Here is a 22519-nt window from a genome sequence, read left to right on the forward strand (position 1 = left end):
TGGTCTCTGGTGTAGTCCCGGAGGATTGGAGGATAGCGAATGTTGTCCCATTGTTTAAGAAGGGGAACAGAGACTTTGCCGGGAATTATAGACCGGTGAGTCTTACTTCTGTTGTGGGCAAGGTTTTAGAAAAAATTATTAGGGATAGGATTTATAGTTATTTGGAGTGTAACGAATTGATTAGAAATAGTCAGCATGGTTTTGTAGCGGGTAGGTCGTGCCTTACTAACCTTATTGAGTTTTTTGAGAAGGTGACCAAAGAGGTGGATGGGGGCAAGGCGGTTGACGTGGTATTCGATAAGGTTCACCATGGTAGGCTTCTGCAGAAAATGCAGATGTATGGGATTGTGGGTAATCTAGGAAGTTGGATCAGGAATTGGCTATCAGATAGGAGACAGAGGGTGGTGGTGGATGGTAAATATTCATCATGGAGTACAGTTACGAGTGGTGTGCCTCAGGGATCTGTTTTGGGGCCACTGTTGTTTGTAATTTTTATTAATGATCTGGATGAGGGTATAGTTGGGTGGATTAGTAAATTTGCTGATGACACCAAAATTGGAGGTGTGGTAGATTGTGAGGAAGGGTGTCATAGTCTGCAGGGAGACTTAGATAGGTTGCAGAGCTGGGCCGAGAGGTGGCGGATGGAATTTAATGCAGAGAAGTGTGAGGTAATTCACTTTGGTAGGAGCAACAGATGTGTCGAGTATAGGGCTAACGGGAGGACTTTGAATAGTGTGGATGAACAGAGGGATCTAGGTGTGTGTGTACATAGATCCCTGAAAGTTGGGAATCAAGTAGATAAGGTTGTTAAGAAGGCGTACGGTGTCTTGGCGTTTATTGGTAGGGGGATTGAATTTAGGAATCGCAGTGTAATGTTGCAACTGTACACTACTCTAGTGCGGCCGCACTTTGAGTACTGTGTGCAGTTCTGGTCCCCGCATTACAAGAAGGATGTGGAGGCGTTGGAGAGGGTGCAGAGGAGGTTTACTAGGATGTTGCCTGGTATGGTGGGGAGGTCCTATGAGGAGAGACTGAGGGATTTAGGGTTGTTTTCGTTGGAAAGAAGGCGGCTAAGAGGGGATCTTATTGAAACATATAAGATGATTAGAGGTTTAGATAGGGTGGATAGTGATAGCCTTTTTCCTCGGATGGAGAAAGCTAGCACGAGGGGGCATGGCTTTAAATTAAGGGGGGGTAGCTACAGGACGGATGTCAGGGGTAGGTTCTTTACCCAGCGGGTGGTGAGGGATTGGAATGCCCTGCCTGCTGCAGTTGTAAATGCGTCTAGTTTGGGGGCGTTTAAGAGATCTCTGGATAGGTTTATGGACGAAAAGGGATTGGTATAGGCTAGTGGGTCATTGTTTTTGTAACTGGTCGGCGCAACATCGTGGGCCGAAGGGCCTGTTCTGCGCTGTAATGTTCTATGTTCTATGTTCTATGGGAGTACCCTCTCCAGGGCCCAAGCCTGGGCAAAATGTATAGAGAGGCTGACCTGCCCAAAAGTCTTGTTCTTATTGGTTACAATGGAATGGAAAGCACCATGTTTGCTAACAGCTTGGTTGCAGGAGTTAACTAAAGGATGACATACTTAAGCATTGGCCCAACTTAGGGCGCCACTTTTTTGTCAATGTTTACTTCCTTTGCCTTCAACTGTCCTGAAATCCCCAAAATTTCTCAAGATCCTGGGTAATTCAAAGAAGGTGCAAGGCTTGAAGATATTACTTTTGTTTGTAGATGCTTGGTCTCCCAAACATGAATGTATGCCATTTTCAGCAAGCAAATGTGAGTCACATTGTGAGCTCCATATTAAATTGGTTGTTAGTGCAGCTGTTAACTCACCAAGGATTGTGCTGTCCAATCGTGGCATCACATTCTAACAATAGACATTTTGCAGTAAACCAAAAATCATGTAAATAGGATCTTGGCTATTTGTTCACCTTGTAAGCTTGACACAGAAATAGAGTGCATCAAAGATATCCTGCAGTGCAATTGCTGTCCTGATCAGGTCATTGTTGTGGTGCATCTTTTCAAATTTTCAAATGGGCCAAAGGCTGCAACCTTTGGAACTCAGAAGTGCCTAATCTGCATTCAGTTCCAATGGAAAGGCAGAGTATCTTAAAAATTTGAAGAGGTGAAGCTAATCTTTTCAAGATGCTAATCTAGAATGGCTACATGAGTGGCATTTTCCACGTACTGGATGCTGCCCTCAGTCCAAGAACACATTCTGCCGCCAAGCAGTGGAATGATGTGCATGAATTTCTGGTATGTAGGCCTTCTGTACCAGCCATTGCATGATCAAATGAAACAGTTGGTGGGATTATCCCGCTGATCAGTGGAAGCTGGTGTTGGGTAGGAAAAGCAGCATTCAACAGCAATGGCAGCTTTCTCTGCTGTATCTTCTGGTGCTTTGAAAAAACCTTCAAGAGGCGGGTCCCTTGATCTATCACTGGTGGGGCGCTCTCTGATTCACCTGCCCCAGCAGTTAACTTGGTCAGCCGAGGATCGGGACGCCACTTTTAAAGGCCACAGCATCACAGACAAGACGAAGGAGCTTACCTTGGAACCTGCCTGAATCCTCCTAAGACTGCCCAGACACTGCCCTGGTACTGCCCAGATTCTGACCTGGCACTGCCCGGACACTGTCCCTTGCACTGCCTGGTACTGCTCGGACACTGCCCCTGGCACTGCATGGACACTGCCCCTTGCACTGCCTGGCACTGCTCAGACACTGCCCCTGGCACTGCCCGGACACTGCTCCCAACACTCTTTTATGCTGATGAGAAACCCAACTCTGCGGTTCCTGCAATATTTTTCCACTCCCTTTAGTGAACCTGCCCCGCACAATCGGGAGAGGAAAATCCTGGAAAATCCCGGTCAGTTGCGCTTCTTTGTCTGTTCATAATTGTTTGTGCATGCACCATGAGGAGGCACAGCAGAGGACAGGCTGACAGGGAGAGACTCAGACCTTGTTTTCACATTGCTGCTATCCAGCAGTGTGGGCTGAAAATGAGAAGCAAACCAGCACATAAGAGAGGAAAGCACGCTAACTCTTTTCACCCACACATAGACACATTGCATCGACCTGTTGAACACACAAGTGTTCTTAATGAGCACTTTACATGTTATAATTATCAACACACCCATCCCACCGGGATATTCCGCACACTGCAGATTGCACTCATATTACATTCGGAAGCAAGTGGGTTGCTGCCCACTTTCAGATGCATTGGTACCTTAACCACCTGCCTGCTTGCAAACCCACTCACTTTTTGGAGTTAAAATTCCTCCCCCAGTGTTTCTAATTACACAGATTCATTGTTTGAAAACAAGTGTTCCTTGCACAGATTTTGCATAAGCACTAACAAATCGTACAATAGGAAAGTTTCAAGAGTTAATTTAAGTTCACTATGTTTCATTTATCAATATTTTCAGTTCTTTGTTTTTCTTCTGGAAGTACTTTGTCAAATGACAGCATGTAAAATTCCTGATAAATTACACAATATCATTCTCTGTTTGTCAATGCTATGGATCCTCATAATATAGAACAATGTATGCTCTCCATTCCTAGTTGTGTAAAGCTAACTCATGTAACAGAGGTTTGTGTTCTGCACTGCCATCACGCTCACAATGGTTTGCATCTTCTGGGTTCATCTGATTCCCTGGTGTTCATGATAACTTGGTTGACTGATAACTCAGACTACTTATTACTAGGATCTAGGTTCAAAGCCAGCTCAGACTAAAGTGTAAAGTCTCCTCAGACTGCTGGCTACAAGAGTCCAATGTGAAATCAATTGTCTTAATTCAGCTCATAGCTGCAGGGGGCCACAGGATACCTCTTTTTAGAACATATAAACAAATAAACAATCTCTTACAAATTAGGCACTCCATTTGAAAGGGGCATGATTACTCCATTCAAACAAAAACAAAAATTCGAAAGGGAATTTACCAACTTGAATTAAAATGTCACTCGCAGGATTCATATTGTACTTACTAGTGGGGGAACCATATGTAACTCCTAATTTGATGTTAATTGGCAATCTCATTCAGAATGACAAGTGTGGGAAATGGAACTAGTAACTTGATCAAAAGACATGATCAGAAAGGCAGGCTAAAATCAGTGCCGGAATTTTGCCACCTCACCCACCCGTCCTCATAAGATCCCGCCCGAGGCCATTGGAAAGTGCCATCGGACGAGCCTTGCTGCTCCAATTTTGGGGTGGACGTGCCAGTGAAATTCCGGCACAAGTGTCAGATCAAGTCCAAGATGGAGCACAATGCCTTTTCCTGTCATTCCTGGGGATCATGAATTGGATTCAATTGGATTTGGAATTTGATTTTTGAAGCTAGCAAGGAATGGATTGGGTTAGCCTGGTCCATTCTGAGCATTGGTTTTGTAACTTTAAAGATGAAGTAATTTTTTAAAAAGGGCACAGTTTTACAGAGACTTTTGAACTGTGGGGTCTGTTAGTAAGGCAAAAGTAATTTTGAAATTGAATATTTGAAACCTCTTTGCCGTACACTATATTGGTCAGTAAGACATGTTGTAGCACACCAAATATCTTTTTCAGTTGAGATGAATTAATTAAATTTGAATTCAACAAAAACCTAGAATTAAGAGTCTAATGCTGACTTTTGTCATTGTCGATTGTTGTAAAATCCCATCTGGTTCACTAATGTCCTTTAGGGAAGGAAATCTGCTGTCCTTACCCAGTCTGGCCTACATGTGACTCCAGATCCACAGCAATGTGGTTGACTCTTTAACTGCCTTCTGAAATGGCCTAACAAGCCATCCAATTCAAGGACAATTATGGATGGGCAATAAATGCTGCCCAAGTGATGCCCACATCCCAGGAATGAATAAAAAAAACCTAAAACTGGAATTGAACCTGTGATCTATGCTTTTCTGTATCGATCATTATTGTGCCATACCAAAACAATGTCAACATCAGATACTTTACATGAAACCCCCTGACAAATCATATGAAAGCAGGACCGAAACAAAAGAAATGAAAACTACAACACAAAATTCTGCCATTGGACCCTTTAAGTTGGTTTTCTTTGCAGTATATGTGGTGTCACAATTTATTTGGATAGAGAGATGGAGTGTAAGTGAAAATATTGCGTGTGAATGTTAAATGTTTGTGGTTTAATTTTATTGATTAGAAGTTGGCTCGCAATTCTGCAACCAACACAAACCCAAACAGAAAATTGGATTGAGCTCAAAATGGATGGAAATTTGATACGACTGATCACCAATTTTCAAAAAACTCTAGCCTTCAGTATATATATTAACATTTTTGTTTTCAAACTTTTCACCTTAGAATATATTTGTTGAGAATGGCTTTGGTTTCTGTGGACCGCACACCGCACACCACAAAAACAAGCTTTGGAGCAGATACCAACCCTCTGAAGTTCTACTCCACGACATACTCCACATCATACGGTAAGAGAGTGCAAAATATTCTGTGGTGCTGTTGAAGCTTTTTTTGGAAGAGTTGAGAGCACAATGCGATAAGCCTGAGATTGGTGCATCACCCCATAAAATTTGGCACTCTGAAAAAATTGACAAGCTGCAATGACTTTACAGGCATTGCAAAGACAACTATGTCTGCCGCTGCTTCAAATCATATCCCAAGGAAGTGCAGATAGTCTTGGAGTAATGGGGATCATGGGTAAAGTGAGTAGATGGTGTAATGAGATAGGCAGTGGCCTTGAGGCCCATTTCAAATCTAGGCCAGTGGACAGGGATAAATTATTTTCTATCACTTGATTGTGAGGTTCCTATGAGAAATGGTGTTGTACAATGTCAAACCAGCTTAGTGCACACAACACACATACACACTAGCACTATTGTGAAGTATAAATTGATGCTCAACTGGCAGTCTCCCTTTGAGGTCCAAATGATAAAACTCATTCCACAGCCAACATTTTCATCCCCCTCACTGGCTACTTTCTTAGACTGAACTGGAATCTGCATAAAATAATTGTCTGATCTGACCCTGAGCTAAGCTTCTGACTCAAATAATTTCCATCACTAAACTTCAAACTTTTTATTGTTGTTTACCTCTGCCCTTGCCTCAGCCCATCTGTTGCTGAAACCTCCATACCTTCATTTGTTACCTCCAGTCTCACATATTCTACCCTTGGTAAACTTGAGGTCATCTAAATGTCTGCCTGCTGTTTCCTACACCAAGGCCAATTCAGCCATCAACCGGTCATTAATTTGTATTGGCCCTCCAATACCTCAAAATTAAACTCATAATCCTGATATCCTCTATGGCCTTCCCTTCCAACCCTCTGAAACCACTTTCAGCCCTACAACTTGAGGATATTTCCACTAGTAGAGAAAACTAGAACTAGAGCGTACAACCTCAGGCTAAAGGGACAATCCTTTAAAACAAAGATGAGGAGAAATTTCTTCAGCCAGAGCAGTGAATCTGTGGATGTCTTTGCCACAGAAGGCTGTGAAGGCCAGGTCATTAAGTGTCTTTTAGACAGAGATAGATAGATTCTTGATTAATAAGGGAAAGAAGAGTAATGGGGAAAAGGCAGGAGAATGGGGATGAGAAAAATAGTAGCCATGATTGAATGGCGGACCAAACTCGATAGCCCGAGTGGCCTAATTCTGCTCCTACATCTTATGGTCTAACTCTTCAAGAATTGGAACAGAAAACAGCCCCACAATAAACTCCCAAGCAGAGACAAAGACAGTGATCAGAGCTAGATCTCACTGAGTCAAGATAAATGACAGGATCAGAGAACAAGTCTTCAAGTTAAAGAAAGAGCTATGGGGATCAGACTTGAAGCACAATGAGCTTGAGAAAAGCCCAGAAGATCTGAGAGATCAGTCAAAAGCTGCAGACTACAGAGACAAAGATACGCATTTGGAGCAGTGGTATTCTGCTTGGCATGACCAATGATCTGAAGTTGTGCTTGAGAGGTGAAGCTTGAGTGTATTTGGAGATCTAGAAGAAAGGAATATCAGGAGGTGAAACTGACACCCTGAAGGTGGATGCTTGTTGAAACCATCCAAGTGGGATTGGCATTAAAGTGACTTACTAGGCAAGTTCTTTAAACACGGATATTGGAAACTCTTGTGAAAAGAAAATTCCAATGAGACCAGTTGACTCACGGTATTACAAATGCCTGAGTAGGTTGTTGAGAAATCCATCGAATCTGATTTGGTTGCATCTTTCATTTACTTCAAAGTGACGTACTAACCACAGTTGACCTGTTAATTTAGATGTACTTCTAAATCTGAATATTTGACTATAAGGTAGATATTATGATTTGTTTTAAATTTCTGAACTTGTTTGTGTCTGCAAAGATATTGCTGAGGTGAAAGAATAGTGAATATTTGAATCATTTTCTTATGTTTGTATTAAGTATTTTCTCACCTTCTTTGTCTGGTGTGATATAGTTCACCTTTGTGTGTTAAAAGTTAATCAGTAGACTCCTGTGAATTTATTCAGTAACTTTCCTCTATGGTTTCAAAAAATATAGTTCAGGATCTATCAAGCCAGGTTTCACTATGCAATCTGACTTCTCTGGCTACGACCATAAAACTATTATAACATTTTGCTGTAGTTTCACTGATCTGCTTTCAGAGAACCTCTGTGGAAACACCAGGCAAATCTTTTGAAGATTTGCTGTATTTTCCTTTGTTCTCTAGTTTAGTTAGGGCATTATGATTAGCAATATTAGCCGATCTTGTCAATATTTGCAGATCACTCTCAGAAATGGGTCAATATTTACAAAGAGGCCCTCTTACAGAAATTTTGAAAACCATTAAGTGAATTTGTACAGTGTGGATGAGGGGACTGCTCAGGATTAGACCAAAGAAGCACATGTCACTCTTGGGAATTGTATCAGCTTTCTAACCTCTGCAAAGAACAGCTGGCTCCCACTTTAAAAATAAACTCCTTCAACTTTTTAAAAAAAACTCCAGACTTTAGGCTCCAGATGGTAAGCTCTATTTTGACAATTGACAAATATTTAATGGCCTTTAATACTGAGTCAGTTCTTTTTAAAGAGGTCAGCCTTTTAATGGCTACTACATTGTAAAATAATGACTATTTCATAAATTGTCTGTCTATTCATCAAAGAAACTCTGTAAAGCCCATATTGCTAATCTACTAAATATAGACAGTATCTGGTCTTGCAGTGAGGTGTACGGTTTGTGGGGATGGGGTGGGATAGGATGGGGATGGGGGAGGCAGGTTTCCTGTTGAGTTCCTGCCCTGTCATAGCCCCTGCAATTACATATTGAAATAGTTCCAATCAAAGTCCTACCTCCAAAACTTGTTCACGGTCTTCACCTGTGGTTCTGGGCACTTGCTCCTCAAACTCTCATCCATACCTTTGCCAACTCCAGATTCAACGAATCCGGCGCTCTTTTGGTTGGTCTCCTATTTTCCACCTTCAGCTCATTCAAAGCTTTACTTCACATATCCAGTTCCGCACCATACCTCTCTCACCCAATTCCTCCAATGTTCACCCATCTAATGAATCCCTTTTTTGTGGCTGTATCCATCTCTATTTCTGTAAACCTTCCAGGTCCACAGCAACCCCATTGTCCCCCTGCCCCTCCTCTGCCAAATTCCTCCCATCCTTACCCCTCTTTTCTGGACTTTGGCAAAATCTTTCTCTTTGACTAGGTTTTAATCATTTCTTCTAATCTCTCTTCCTTAACCTTGGTGCCTGTTTATGTCTGATTCTACCTAGAAATACAGGGAATGCAATTTTCACACAAAAGGCACTATATATATGTAAATTGTTATTGTGCTAACTGGGAGAGTAGTGAGGAAGTTGCTACTGGCTTTCAGTGAGATGGAGGACTCCAGGCTTCCACTGCTGATTGGCTATCCAGCAACAGCAGCTGGGACTTTGAAAAGAGAGAGCATAAACAAAGCAAATATGATTTGCATCTTTGGGATCAACTGCCTTTCACCTATAGAAGTTTCAAAGAACTTTCTGGTGAGTTTTGTGTTGGGCTTAACCTCTGTTATTTGAAGAAAATGTTTTACAAATACTTGTCATGTCATCTCCAATGCCTTCTTCAGAGACAGTAAGATTGGAGTGGCATGGTGGCACAGTGGTTAGCACTGCTGCCTCACTATGCCAGGGACCCGGATTCAATTCCCAGTCACTGTCTGTGCGGAGTTTGCACTTTCTCCTCATGTCTGCGTGGGTTTCCTCCAGGTGCTCCAGTTTCCTCCCATAGTCTGAAAGACATGCTGGTTAGGGACATTGATTCAAACAGGTGCCGGAGTGTGGCAACTAGGGGCAGTTACAGTAACTTCATTGCAGTGTTAATGTAAGTCTTACTTGTGACACTAATAAATGAACTTTAAAAGATCCCTTTTAACTTTGGCCCTTGTTTACCAGTGGTGCTTACCTGGACATTGTGTAGCTATAGGCCACATATTCGTGTGCATTAAAGTTGTGGACCATGGATGCCCAATTTCCAAATAGGCATTCCTGGCAGGCATAACGTTAATGAGTTTGTTATTAATCTTGTACATTATTTCAGCTCATTGTGGATAAGATAGCTGAAAGTTGATGAAACCATTTAATATGTTTAAATGTTATCTCAACTAAATGTTTCAGCTTGTATCTTTCATTTTCACGGTGTTTTTTAGAAGAAATGTAAAAATTAACTTGTTCAGCCTCAGTCCTCCAGAAATTAGGTCAATTGGGGCAGCATGGTGGCACATTGGTTAGCACTGCTGCCTCACAGCACCAGGGACCCGCGTTTGATTCCTGGCTTGGGTCACTGTCTGTGTGGGGTTTGCACATTCTCCCCTTGTCTACGTGGGTTTCCTCTGGGTGCACTGGTTTCTTCCCACACTCCAAAGATATGCTGGTTAGGTACATTGGCCATGCTAAATTCTTCCTCAGTGTACCCGAACAGGCACCAGAAAGTGGCGACTAGGGGATTTTCATGGGAACTTCAATGCAGTGTTGATGTAAGCCTGCTTGTGACAAATAGTTAAGCTTTAACTTTAACAGTTATCTGCAAATCTACTGACTGACACTAATGCCTATCATGAAAATGTCTATCTGGCTGTGTCAGGCAGAGGACACCAAATGAAGCTGAAATGAGAGGAAAATGTCAAGGATCTGTTTTCTAACACAAAACACAATGCATTTGTTCTCTAGGACATGAAGGATTCATACCCAGGAGAGGTGTGCACTCTGGGGCTGGATATACGACCAATATAAGACCTGTTCTATACTATAGCCCATCTATAGACAGATTAGACAACCCAATCCTCGGGTAAGAGAGCTTTGATAAGAATGGTTGATTGGGGAAGCTGTCATAACACTGAATTGTGTGCCGATCTGAGGAGAAAGGCAGTGAGGGGACATATAATTTCTGTTTTCTCTTCACTTTGTTTTCTGTATTACAGAGTGTGTAGTTAAAGGAAATGGGCACAATCTTGTGGGGAAGGTGATTTTCTTGATACCACCATATATCAGTGGATGTTAATGGTGTAGGACTTCCACCTACCCTAGGCCTCTGACTGTTTATTATTTCTCAGAGTCAGGTTCATTATAATATTTTAAGCAACTTTACAGTAAGTTTCCTAACTCCATTTGGGAATCTTGGGGGAGGAAAGAAACTAGTCCTTGGAGTGTTCAGGAGGTTACATCAGGATAGTCTGATCTACTGCTTCTGTGGCATCCGAATAAAATTCAAAAAATATGAGGCTATAAGTAATGCAATTAATTATCCCGTGATTGATGACACACTTTTGAGAGGTATTTAAGTTTTATTTCCAGCTCTGCACAGCACTCTAATGCCATTTGCAAGGAACGTACAGTATCCCTGTTGCCCAGCATTCAAACTTGGCATATTATAGGAGATCCTTTTGATGATATTTTGCCTTTTAAAATACATCGACCCATACTTGGAGAGGTGAATTGAATGCTTAAATCACTTCAGTGGGAAATTCTGGAAATGTTGGTGAATATTAGGGAGCTGTTGGAATTGTTTAATAATTCATAGAATCAGAGGACAGGACTGAGTGCTGAGCATGCAGACATTGTGAGCAGAAGTGGAAGTGAGCACACCTTGCAGTCCTGCCCACTCACTGTTTCCAATTACAATCACTGACTTGCCAATTAATGGCTAGCCAGCAATCCAGGGAGGGCGATGGAGGCTGGCTCAAAGGCATAAAAGGCTGCCGGCGGGATTTATAAAAGGAAACCCACTAAGTTAGTCTGCGTACACTGGGGAACTGAAGGAGAAGGCCAAAGGAAGCAGGAAAGTCAGTGAGTGAAGGCATGTTGCTGTCAAAAGGGCAGCTGTGGTCCTGCCCACCACATTGCACATGTTTGAATGTAAGCCATTGGCGGAGAGAAGCTCAAGGGATTACAAGAGAGTCAAACTCAGCTGTATCCATCAGCAATGGCAGCAAATTGTACACTGTTGTCCCCACAGTTTAATAATTAACCTTTCTCTAGGCTGCCATTGAACATTGGGAGATTCTCTTGCCATGGGGTGGCAAGAGGAGAACAACCTTTCTGACCAAGACAGCACAATGGAGGTGGCAGAGGTGGTCATTAGCCTGGTGATGGCACAGAATAATGGTGAACAACCTTCTGCGATTTGCAAGGTTGCGTGACAAAGCTTATTTTCAATATGATCATACAACTGTAGGAGGGTATGCACATGGTGTGCTAGGGAGGTGTCTGTTAGGGAAGTGGACGTATGGTTTTTGCACACCCACAATACTAGCTAGCTGTGGCACCATTCAAGTCTCTCGGGGGCTGGAGTGTGTTGCTAGGGAAACTCACCTGCAAGGTGAGCAGTGCTGTGATGAATAGTGTCAGAACAGTCTGTGAAGAGATGATGGTAATCTGAGTGGCCAATCCAGCCCGATATGGGACTCATTCCTCCACCACTGTCTTCATAGGTGAGAAAGTCCCATAATGTCATTAAAAGAGATGGAATGGCCAACAAGACAATGCTAAATACGATGAAGGAGGACATACTGGATCTCACCAATCATCAGCGGGGGGGTCAGACTAGTAGGCAGAAGAGAAGCTGGAATTAGTGCAGGAGTTAATGAATATCATTGGGACCATCCTCTCTGCAATGGATGCAGAGGAGCGAGAATGGAATAGGGGTTGGATGAGTGTGTGTGGTTCAATAGTTTGAGATTATCACATCTGAGCCACACATCATATCCATGTCCCAGATGAGGCTACTTTTGCTCAGTGTTTCTCTTCAATGTTGATGTGCACTCACCCATCTTCTTCCTTCAGCAGCTTACTCAATAACCTGAGCAGACATTGACCCGGAGCATCCAACACTAACCTCTGAGAAGGAGGAGGGGACCTCAAAAGGTGCATCCTTGCCCTACACCTCCCACCAGCCCAGAGCCCAGTACCTTGGTGGGTTTGCGTATGTCAGCCAAAACAGTGGCACAGACTGGGTGGAGCAGTGCGCAGTCCAGCAGTTGAAGGCTGTGACAATCCAGTCCTTTGACTCTCATGGGAGCATGGGAAGCCAGGAGGATGCAGAGTCACAGGCTAATGGCAGGTCTCTGGAGTCATCCCTGAGGAAGTAACTGTTATCTGTCCAACAGGAAATGCATAAAGATCTGGCAGAGCTTTGAGAGGATTTCCACAGCCTGGCAATGGCAGTGAACTGCTCATTTAGGTTATGAGTGCAAAGATCACCCTCAGCTTTAAGAGCGTGGCTTCCTCCATTGAGAGATTGGTGACTCTCACAAATTGCTCAACCCAGCAGCTCATTCAGGGGCTTTTGGGTATAGGTTTGGACCTGTAAACCTGAGCATCATCAAGGATGATAGGTAGATCTAAGGTTGGTATTGCTGGTGTAAGAGATGGACAAAGCAACAGGAGTCTCCACTAAGTCTTCGTGCATCTGTCATAAGCAGTGGGTGTCAATTGACAGATGAGCAGCAGCTTCTCCCAGTGCACTCCTGATGGGGTAGTGGCCTTTCCCCTTTGCAAGTGAATGCCATGTACCAGTACAATCATATACCATGGTGACGGAGACACCTTCTGCCACAGGGCAGGAACCCCTGGCAGCAATACCAGGGAATGATTGCTAAGGCTATTCAGGCCAAAGGATCAGTAACCTGCCTGTAGCTCAGCTGGTAGTGCCATGATCCCTGAGGGTGATATAAATGAATGAGGAAATGGCTACTGTTTGCTGTGTAAGGCCGTGTGTGGACTTGTTCACCTGCTCTATTAAGTTCTTCAGTTATAGTGTGGTGTAGGTGCATGAATTGGAGACAAATTTACATTGATAGGAGCCACAAGCACTTTCTGATGAAAATCATAGGTTCTTCTCGGCTAGGTTGACTGCTAAACTGATCCTAGTGTCAGGGGATTAGCAGGGTAAATATGTGTACTTACAGGAATAGAGCCTGTTGGTACTGTAGTCATTGCAGACTTGATGGGCCGTATGGCCTTCTTCTGCACTGTAGGGGTTCTATGATTCTGTGATTCTAAAAAATATTAGCAGGGTTGAGCCTTTGAGATATCTTCAGTCTGGTATAAGAAGTCCTCCATATTGCTGTAGGGCCTTATTTGTTCCCCTGAGCATCCAGTCACTGTTGCCCATCATGTGAGTCGCCATGGTCATGGTCAATGTGTTGTTCTTCCTCGGAAACACCACTGAACTCATCATCTAAGGATGCAGGGGAATCCTCATGTCCTCATCCACAATTTCTTTACTTCTTTGCAATACAAGAGTGTGGATCTACTGTGCTGCTTCTGGAAGACCTAAGCTGCTGCTCTCAAAGTATCTCCTTAAATGCATCCCTTCCCATTGATCTCTCTAATGTCTCAACGAGTCTCTTCAAAATTGATTAAACTTCTTTCTTCACCTAGCCCTCGGCCAGAATTCCCCAGTCTCATATGTGTTGCCACCGCTGCCACAAGAATGGAAAATTTGGAGCTCAGCCAAATTGTCATTCATAGCAGTGGGACCAGATAATCCTAGCCGCAGAGAAAGTCGGAGAATCCCGACCATTATGTTTTAAAAGTAACCTCATCTTATCTTTACCTTACTTACTTAACGCCTTTTACAATCTGATATTTCTTTGAACCAAAACAACCCACTTTAACACAACTCCTTTGCTGCCTTATGTAAACTCTGATTGAAGTTCTACTTGGTTCCTTAACATATCAAAACCTCATCTTACTGTTGGCTTAGAGATTCTTGCAGTCACACTGTCTCTTACTCCAATTACAACCCCAAGCAGCTTGTCTTCCATATACAGGAAATATGACACTGCTGTTACAAAAATAAAAATATTACAATCTTTGTTTTCTCGACATCTTTCCATTTTTATAGAAAAGGAACCATCATAATTTAAAAAGTTTTATTTTCTCAACCTCTTTCATATTAATTGCTAATTACCTATATACGCTATACTACTACACTATAAGATGCATGCACTAACATGGTAATATACCCAAGGTTTAAGTAAAAATAGAGCCTATTTTCTCATTGGTTTCAAATGTTCAATCTTCCTTACACCTTAAACCCTTGATAATGTAACTACAATTAGCTTTTCCCATCAGTCACATGTATAATTTGCGTGTTAAATGGCTGTAGTAATAGACTCCATCTAAACATTCTAGCATTCCGGTCTCAAAACTTCTCCAAAACTCTTAATGGGTTATGGTCAGTGTAAACAATTATTTCTGATGAATTGTTGGCAACACAAATTACAAACTGTTGAAATACCAGCTCCAAACTCAGTGTATCCTTCTTGATAGTGGAATATATTTTGATGAATATTTCATTTCTTTGAAAAATACCAAAATACCAAAAAACATCAAAAATGTGTGGGTGATGTGGATTGGCCATGCTAAATTTTCCTTTAGTGTCAAGGAGATTAGCAAGGTAAATAGGTGGGGCAATAGGGCTAGGGTCTGGGTGGGATTGCTGTCGGTGTGGATTCAATGGGCCGAATGGCCTCTTCCTGCATTTTAGGGATTCTATGATTCTACGATTCTATAATACCCCACAGGCTTTTCAATATGGATGGCACAGTGGCACAGTGGTTAGCAGTGCTGTCTCACACCACCAAGGACCTGGGTTTGATTCCTGGCTGGGTCATTGTCTGTGCACAGACTGCACGTTCTCCCCGTATCTGTGTGGGTTCCCTCCAGGTGCTCCCGTTTCCTCCCACAGTCCAAAGATTTGCTGGTTAGGAGCATTGGCCATGCTAAGTTCTCCCTCAATGCACCTGAATAGGCGCTGGAGTGTGACGACTGAAAGATTTTCACAGTGACTTCATTGCTGCATTAATGTAAACATTCCTGTGACACCAATAAAAAAACTTAAACCTTAAACCCTTGTTGTCTTCCTGCTACAATACCGCACCAATACCCACATCACTTGCATCAACCTCCAATTTAAACGTCTTGACATAATTCCGTGTTGCTAAAACTGGCGCTGTTGTCAATATAGCTATTAGGTTTTTTAATGCATTTTTGCACTCTAATGCCAGTTGGGCTTATTGTTCTTTTTAAAGAATTCAATTAATGGGGCAGCTACTCTGCTAAAATTTGATGCAAACTTCTCGTAAAAACCAATTACGCCCAGGAACATAAACTGTTCCTTTTCATTCAAGATACTGAGAATTTGGCAATTGCTTTTATTCTTACATCTTGTGGGGACGTCTGATCATGTTCAAAGGTGTGGCCTAAATATGTGATCTGTGCTTTTGGACATTGACTCTCAGCCAAGTTCATCACCAACTTTGTTTCTTGTAGACAATCAAATAGTTTTCCCAGATGCAGTAGGTGCTCCTCTTAACTTTTACTGAATACCATCAAATAATCAATGCACATAGCAGAGTAACTCAGTCCAGTAGTAATGTTATTTATTAGTCTCTGTTGGTGCATTGTTCATACCAAACAGCATGACTTTGAACTGATAAAGCGAGTCTGGTGTTACAAAGGCTGAAATCTCTTTCACCCTTTCTGATAGAGATACTTAACAATATTCTTTAAGCAAGGTAATGTTTGTAATGAACTTTGACTATCCCACTTTCTCAATGTGGTTCTGCAGAGGTGGAATAGGAGATGAATCTGCTTTCATCACTGCATTCACTTTTCTATAATCCACATGGAGTTTTTGTGTTCCATTCGGCTGGGTACCTTCACAACAGGTAAACTCCAATTGCTGCAACCCTTGAGCATGAATTCAATTTCTTTTTGCACCTGTGATAATTTTACTGGATTCAACCTGCAAGGGTGTTGCTTGATAGGAGCAGAATTTCCTACATCTGCATCATGTATAGCTGCTACCTTTAGTTTTCCGAATTTATCTCCACAGATAGTTCGAAGAGACTACAATAGCTCTATGAAACCACTGATTCTTAACTGGAAGGTAACCCAGTATCTCATTCAAATGTTCAAGGATTTTTCATTATTTGATTCAATTTGAGGGAAGTCAGTTTCAGAATCTTCCAACCATACTTCCTTTTCCTGATTTGTCACTACCAATATTTCTTTTTAATTATCTCTCTATTGAAGTATTCATTGAAGATTTTTATATGGGGTTACAGTCTGATGAACACAAGTGTGTTAAATGTTTGAGATTGTGGGGATAGGGCCAGGAATGGGATTGTGGGCCGAATGCACTGTAGGGTTTCTGGGAATAAAAAGTAAGTAAACAGGAGGCCAGGAATCCACTTAGTCTGTGTCAGATGACACGACTCTGGAGTCAGCTAATGGAGCTTCAGCAACAGCCAAGTGTATATGAGGAAGGGATGTGAGCTGTATTTCTCAGATTGCAGTGCATGATGGAGGAACCCATATACCTTCAGTCTGAGGCAATAGTGCCATCAGCCCAACACACTATCGTCCACACTGGCAGCTTGGTGACCTGTGGAGACCTTGGTCCAGGACATTGGACAGCACAGCTTCAGGAGCTGCATCCCATCATCTTAGCCACTGGCAGGACCCATCAGTGTCAATGCCGGAGGGCTGTGGGTCACTGGGCAAGCCAGGTGCCTCCTTCACAATCTCCTTCTGCTCTCCTAACTAACGCAATCATGAAGATAGTGACAACACTAGGCTCCATCTTCCTGATGATAACCTCACTGCAGTATCAAAGAGAGAGATGTATCAAAGAGAGAGATGAGGCCATGCGTGTGACTATGGCCTCATGCCTCTCTGTCATTGCTGTAGAGTCCTAGCCCATGAAACGATGCTGATGTGGGGTGCACATGAACATTCACCACAACACCGCTCCCACCCCCAACTCACAGTTGAGGCCAGGTGACTGGATACTCTGCTTACAGCTGAGGCACTGGGATCATCAAGGCTGCATTCCAATTCTGCGCAGTTTTGCCTGACCATAGGGATGAATGTTTAGTCTGTACATTACAATAATTACAGGGGCCTGGAGGCTTCACCTTTGTGAGTGTTCCACGGCCACATTTCCAAGAGGGTCCTCAACCTTTTTCAGTTGCCCAATAGTTCTACATAATACTCTGGTGAATTTGAAGGCTCTGCATGAGGGATTAAAACTAGAGGAATAATCATTGCCACTTTGAAGTGTCAGTGTTTGCTTGAACAGACATAATTGCTTCACTTGCCTGACTCTCTGCTTGTTAATTGAGCTGCTGCTAACCTGGTTCAGCGATGGCTGTATCCTCCACTTGGAACTAATATTTCCATTGGGTGGCCATTTAGTTCCCACCTACTCTTCCCTCCAGTCATGTTATGCGTGACCATTCCCACTCGTTCAACTCAGTGGAGCTCTCACCTGCAGCCTCTTCCCTTCCTGCAGTTCTGTCTTGTCCTTTCCATAATGGAATCATTGCCCTGCAGCACAGTCGAAACCACCCCCACTTAATCTTGGTTTAGACGCTGAAGAGACTTTCCTGACAGACTGTGATAGACATGATGACAATAGATGCAAGGCCACCTCATAATTCACAAGGAGTGGTGATTAAAAGATAATTCAAACATTAAGTCAAATGTCTCTACTTTTCTAGTGATAGTCTCTTGGCCAACATTTATCTCTTGTTCTGATCTTGTTTGACTTTGCCTCCTTGGTAAAGGTCGAAAGATTAACCAAGTCACGAAGAAAGTATTTAGTTGTTTTGTGACTAGAGATTAGTAATTTCCTTTGTGCAAAGCAGAAAAAAGGAATAGATACCCTGTGATCAGTGTTCCTTCTAAGCTGCACGGGTGCACAGCTTTCCCAACTTTACCATGCAGGGGACAGACTGTTTGCTCACCAGAAGTAGCCCCTTTAATATGTGAGGCCATGTGAAAATTTTAAAGGGACTGCACATTGCTACAAACAGGTAATGCACGGCAGAGAGAAATTTAAAGAAAAGACATGGGGGAGGGGTGTTTAGCCTCATCTGCGTTGTGGGGGGTGGGGGAGAAGATTACCCGTTATTTGTGGGTGGGAAGGTGGCTGCTACTCTATGGTAAGGGGCTGGTGGTGCTCCCTGGTCAGTGTGCAGGGCCACTATTTATGTTTTTGTGGGGGAGTGGGGGAAGGGGTGGGGTGGTGAGTATAGGGGGATGCGGGGGGGATGCTGTCTCCAAGTGTAGAGATTGGGTTGCCATTTAAAAATGGCAGCCCGGTCTCGGAACAGCGAGCTGGCCAGTGGGTTGTCTACTATGCATAAATTAGCATCTATCAGGTGGGAGAAACTTGCCCGCTGGCATGGGTACTTAGTTTGTGATGCTGATGTCACACTCCCTTTTGTGTTACTTCTTGGGTTTCCCTGAAGACATGTATTCTTCAGGTGCAGGCTTCTTTCCTGGGATGGTAACATCACTGGCAAGGCCAGCATTTGTTAATTATCCCTAATTGAAATTGGAATCACCAAGAAGTACACAAGTAGAGCAAAAGAAGAGTAAAATGTCTTATGCCTCAGTTTCCTGGGATAGCCACTTGGCATAGGTTTAAATGTAGGCCTCAGATACCAACAGATAGTAGGCTCATATGATTTCACTCAGTCCCCATCAGAAGGAACAGTGTTCAGCAAAGTTCTCAAAGGCCAAGAAAGTGGGTACGCACTATTCCACAAGCTGGTGTCCCACCAGGAAAGTGCAATAGTGCCGTGCCATTGGCAGGATCATAAGATCCCACAGGTGTGAACGGTAGCAGGATTTCAGCATAGAAAACAAATTTAATCCAAAGCTGAGCCTGAAAATTTGGAAAAGTCTTTTGTTGTATTGCAGATTTGCGCTGCAGTTTAATCTCTAGAATGATGCTGCGTGCAATATAGTGCCTCTGTGGCCATGGGGAGAGGGGATGGAGGGGTGAATGGGAGAGAGTGTGGGGCCTATCCCCCTGAATTTCCATTCTAGTTCCTACCTTTAAGTTACTGCAATGTTCAAAGTACATTTCTGTACTCATTAAATGTGAGTAAGATTGGGCTGCAGTAGTGAATGACTGCAAGCAATTCTGGAATCTTAGCATGACCATCTACCTTCAGAAGAGGAATATAAAAGGAAATTGGATAGGTGGAGAAGAAAAGAATGAAAGGCAAGTGGCACATTGGTTAGCACTAATGCCTCACAGCGCCAAGGGTTCAATTCCGGCCTCGGGTGACTGTCTGTGCGGAGTTTGCACTTCCTCCTCATGTCTGCGTGAGTTTCCTTCAGGTGCTCCAGTTTCCTCCCACAGTCCAAAGATGTGCAGGTTAGGTTGATTGGCCATGGTAAATTGCCCCATAATGTGAAGGGGAATAGCAGGGTAAACATGTCAGGTTAAGGAGCTAGGTCTTGGCTGGGATTGTTGTCAGTGCAGACTCGATGGGCTGAATGGCCTCATTCTGTACAGTGGGGATTTTATGATTCTTTGAAATATTTAACTTCACTTTTCACAATTTTGTCTTTAGGCAGCTTTTACGAGATAATTATCGGTCAGTTACCAAGAAGGACTTTGTGCCCTATGGACACTCGGATGGCAAGGATGATTTTCCTCACAAATTACATTCTGTGGGCAGTGGATTCATGAGGAAAAAGCCATTGAACTTCCCGTACCTCAAAGATGTAAGAAAACTCTTAACAGACTTCAAGTTACAAAAGCTGTCAGGCCTCATTGTGTAACGGGTTAGACAGGAAGGGTTAGACATGTTGAAATGTTTGCTCTGAAGTCCATGCTATGCTTTCCAATAAAACTCACTGCTAATTGTGATATTTGTATGGTAGTATGGAATATAGGTTTATAATTTCAAAGCCCTCCTGCAATTCAGGTATAATCACTTATATTCTTGCCAACTTATCATGCAACCAATGACTTCATTTTCAGATATTGTACATTGAAGGAGGACCTGCATAGCGACAGGTTTGTGCCAACCTAGAGTCAGTTCACATGTCAGTAAGTGACGAAGCATCATACAGCTAGGTTAAGCTGTGGACTGATGGTGTCAATTGGAAATTAAAGCTTGCATCTATGCACCAGGAGAGTGCTTGTGTATGGTCAGCTCTCCAACACCTATCTTGGTGTTTGAGGGATTAGGACAGGTCAGCCATTTAAAAAAAAATTGACAGGCTATACTTTGTGGCATGCATAGTTCTGCTATCTACTTTCTGAATGCTTCAATTAGATAGTCTTAATGTGGTCGTTTTTGCATGTGTTTCCTGGCCTTTTAACTGGCGCACACAGTTTGATAATGGCTGCTAACTCTTTGCAGGCAAGTTTCTGCTGACCTTTCCTGGGAAAGGTTCCTTCAGGTGGTTCTGAGGGCAACCTTCCTTGCAGCCACCTCATACAAAAGCACATCCATTTTTACCACTTATCAAATCAGATGTTTGGGTGCTATACTGCTTCATCATTTATCCAGAGGTTTTCTCTTATCTAGCTCCACATTTATTTTGTTTGCCATTAACTTTCTTGTCTCATATATTCTTTGAAAAGGCAGGAAGATAACTTGAACATAAATGCACTGTTTGAAAAAGGCTGAACAATCTTTGCCTCCAAATATGTGCTAATCATCTGTGAAATCATAGAATCCTTGCAGTGCAGAAGGAGGCCATTCAGCCCATCGGGTCTGCACCAACAACAATCTCACCCTGGCCCTATCCCCAGCACCCCACATATCTACCCCGCTAATCCCTCTAACCTTCACATCCTGGGATACTAAGAGACAATTTAGCATGGCCAATCAACCTAATCCACACACCTTTGCACTGTGGAAGGAAACCGGAGAAAACCCATGCAAACATGGGGAGAATGTGCAAACTCCGCACAGACAATGACCCAAGCCAGAATCAAATCCGGGTCCCTGGAACTGTGAGGCAGCAGTGCTAACCCTGTGCCACCATGCTGCCCATCCCCTTTAAATTTCACTAGTAGTGTTGTTAGGGCTACATGCAATTCCTCACCGTACAAATGGCATGTTTACAGTACAAGGTTTCCCATTTACTAAAGGTTTACTTTGAATATGTAATTAGGATTGATCTCTGAAGATTAATCATAGTTAGACATGTGCCATGCATGGTGCATGTGAAATTCACTACACTACATACTCCCACAGTCTGTAAGTGTAACAGAAAACTGATTGCTGCACCATGGGAGGAAACCAGAGTATCTGCTGGAAGCCCAAGCTGATATAGACGGTCACCCAAGGCCAGAATTGAACCCAGACCTCTGACGCTGTGAGGCAGCAGTGCCAATCATTGTGCTGATCACATAAGGAGCTGTAAAATTGACACAAAAATTGAAATATTATTACATTTTTGGATAGACAAGTTGAAGCTTGATAAGTGTATCCACAACGGTTGAAAGATTTGTTCAGAGTTTTCTACGGGAAACAAGTTTCAAGAAAATTGATAGCTTGTATTTCATATTACTGATCCTTGTATTTCCCATTCTCAAAGCATTCTGTCTCCATGACTGGTGTCACAAGACTATACCCCTTTATTTTTGAAAATATGATTTTTCAATTTTCAACTGACTGGAAATTTTGCAATTTGAACTGTAACAGGGGAAACTGCTGAAACCTGCAATGTCATGTTCCAAGATGAAGATGAGAAACAAATAAATCATCCTCAGGGGAGTGTGAAGAGAGAGACATTTTCTAGAATCCTGACATCTTTGAAACTCATAACTGATAAGAAAAATATACTAAAAATGCAAAGCTGCAGTGTTGAAACAATGGCTGCCACAGACAGACTCACCCAAAACTTCCTGAATGTACAAAATGGCTGAACTTTTCATTCTTCATTAGCAGCTGGAATTTCCCCGTGCCGCTGAATATAAATGTTGTTTTGGCTGGAATGCCAGATATTCTGTTCTCACTCACAACAGGTCCTGCTATGGACATAACTGCAGAATCCTGCCCACTGAGTGAAGTATTTCAGGACAAGGTTGCCCAACCAATTGAGAAAGATTGTATGTGACACAGGTGATGTCAAGAAAGTCTACAGCAGAAGAAACAGGCTGAAGATTGCTCTCCTTCCCTCTCTTCTGGAATAAGCATGTCATCCAATTTGAGAAACTAACTCTACCAGAGACTTAACAGTGTACAATTGAGACGTCTTT

The 22519-nt window shown here is 42.8% G+C and overlaps 1 protein-coding gene across 1 annotated transcript in view; it reads left to right on the forward strand.

Annotated features, from left to right (window-relative positions):
• Positions 1–22519, forward strand: part of saxo4 (stabilizer of axonemal microtubules 4) — a 160545-nt gene that overhangs the window by 14510 nt on the left and 123516 nt on the right. Inside the window, exons 2-4 of the mRNA XM_080191589.1 lie at positions 5322–5443; positions 10162–10279; positions 19872–20025. Coding sequence (XP_080047715.1) covers positions 5338–5443; positions 10162–10279; positions 19872–20025 — 378 coding nt within the window. The 5' untranslated portion in view covers positions 5322–5337. The remainder of the gene's footprint in view (positions 1–5321; positions 5444–10161; positions 10280–19871; positions 20026–22519) is intronic.

Source organism: Carcharhinus amblyrhynchos, chromosome 6 (genome assembly GCF_965287045.1).
Source record: "Carcharhinus amblyrhynchos chromosome 6, sCarAmb.v2.hapA, whole genome shotgun sequence".
NCBI classification, from domain to species: domain Eukaryota; kingdom Metazoa; phylum Chordata; class Chondrichthyes; order Carcharhiniformes; family Carcharhinidae; genus Carcharhinus; species Carcharhinus amblyrhynchos.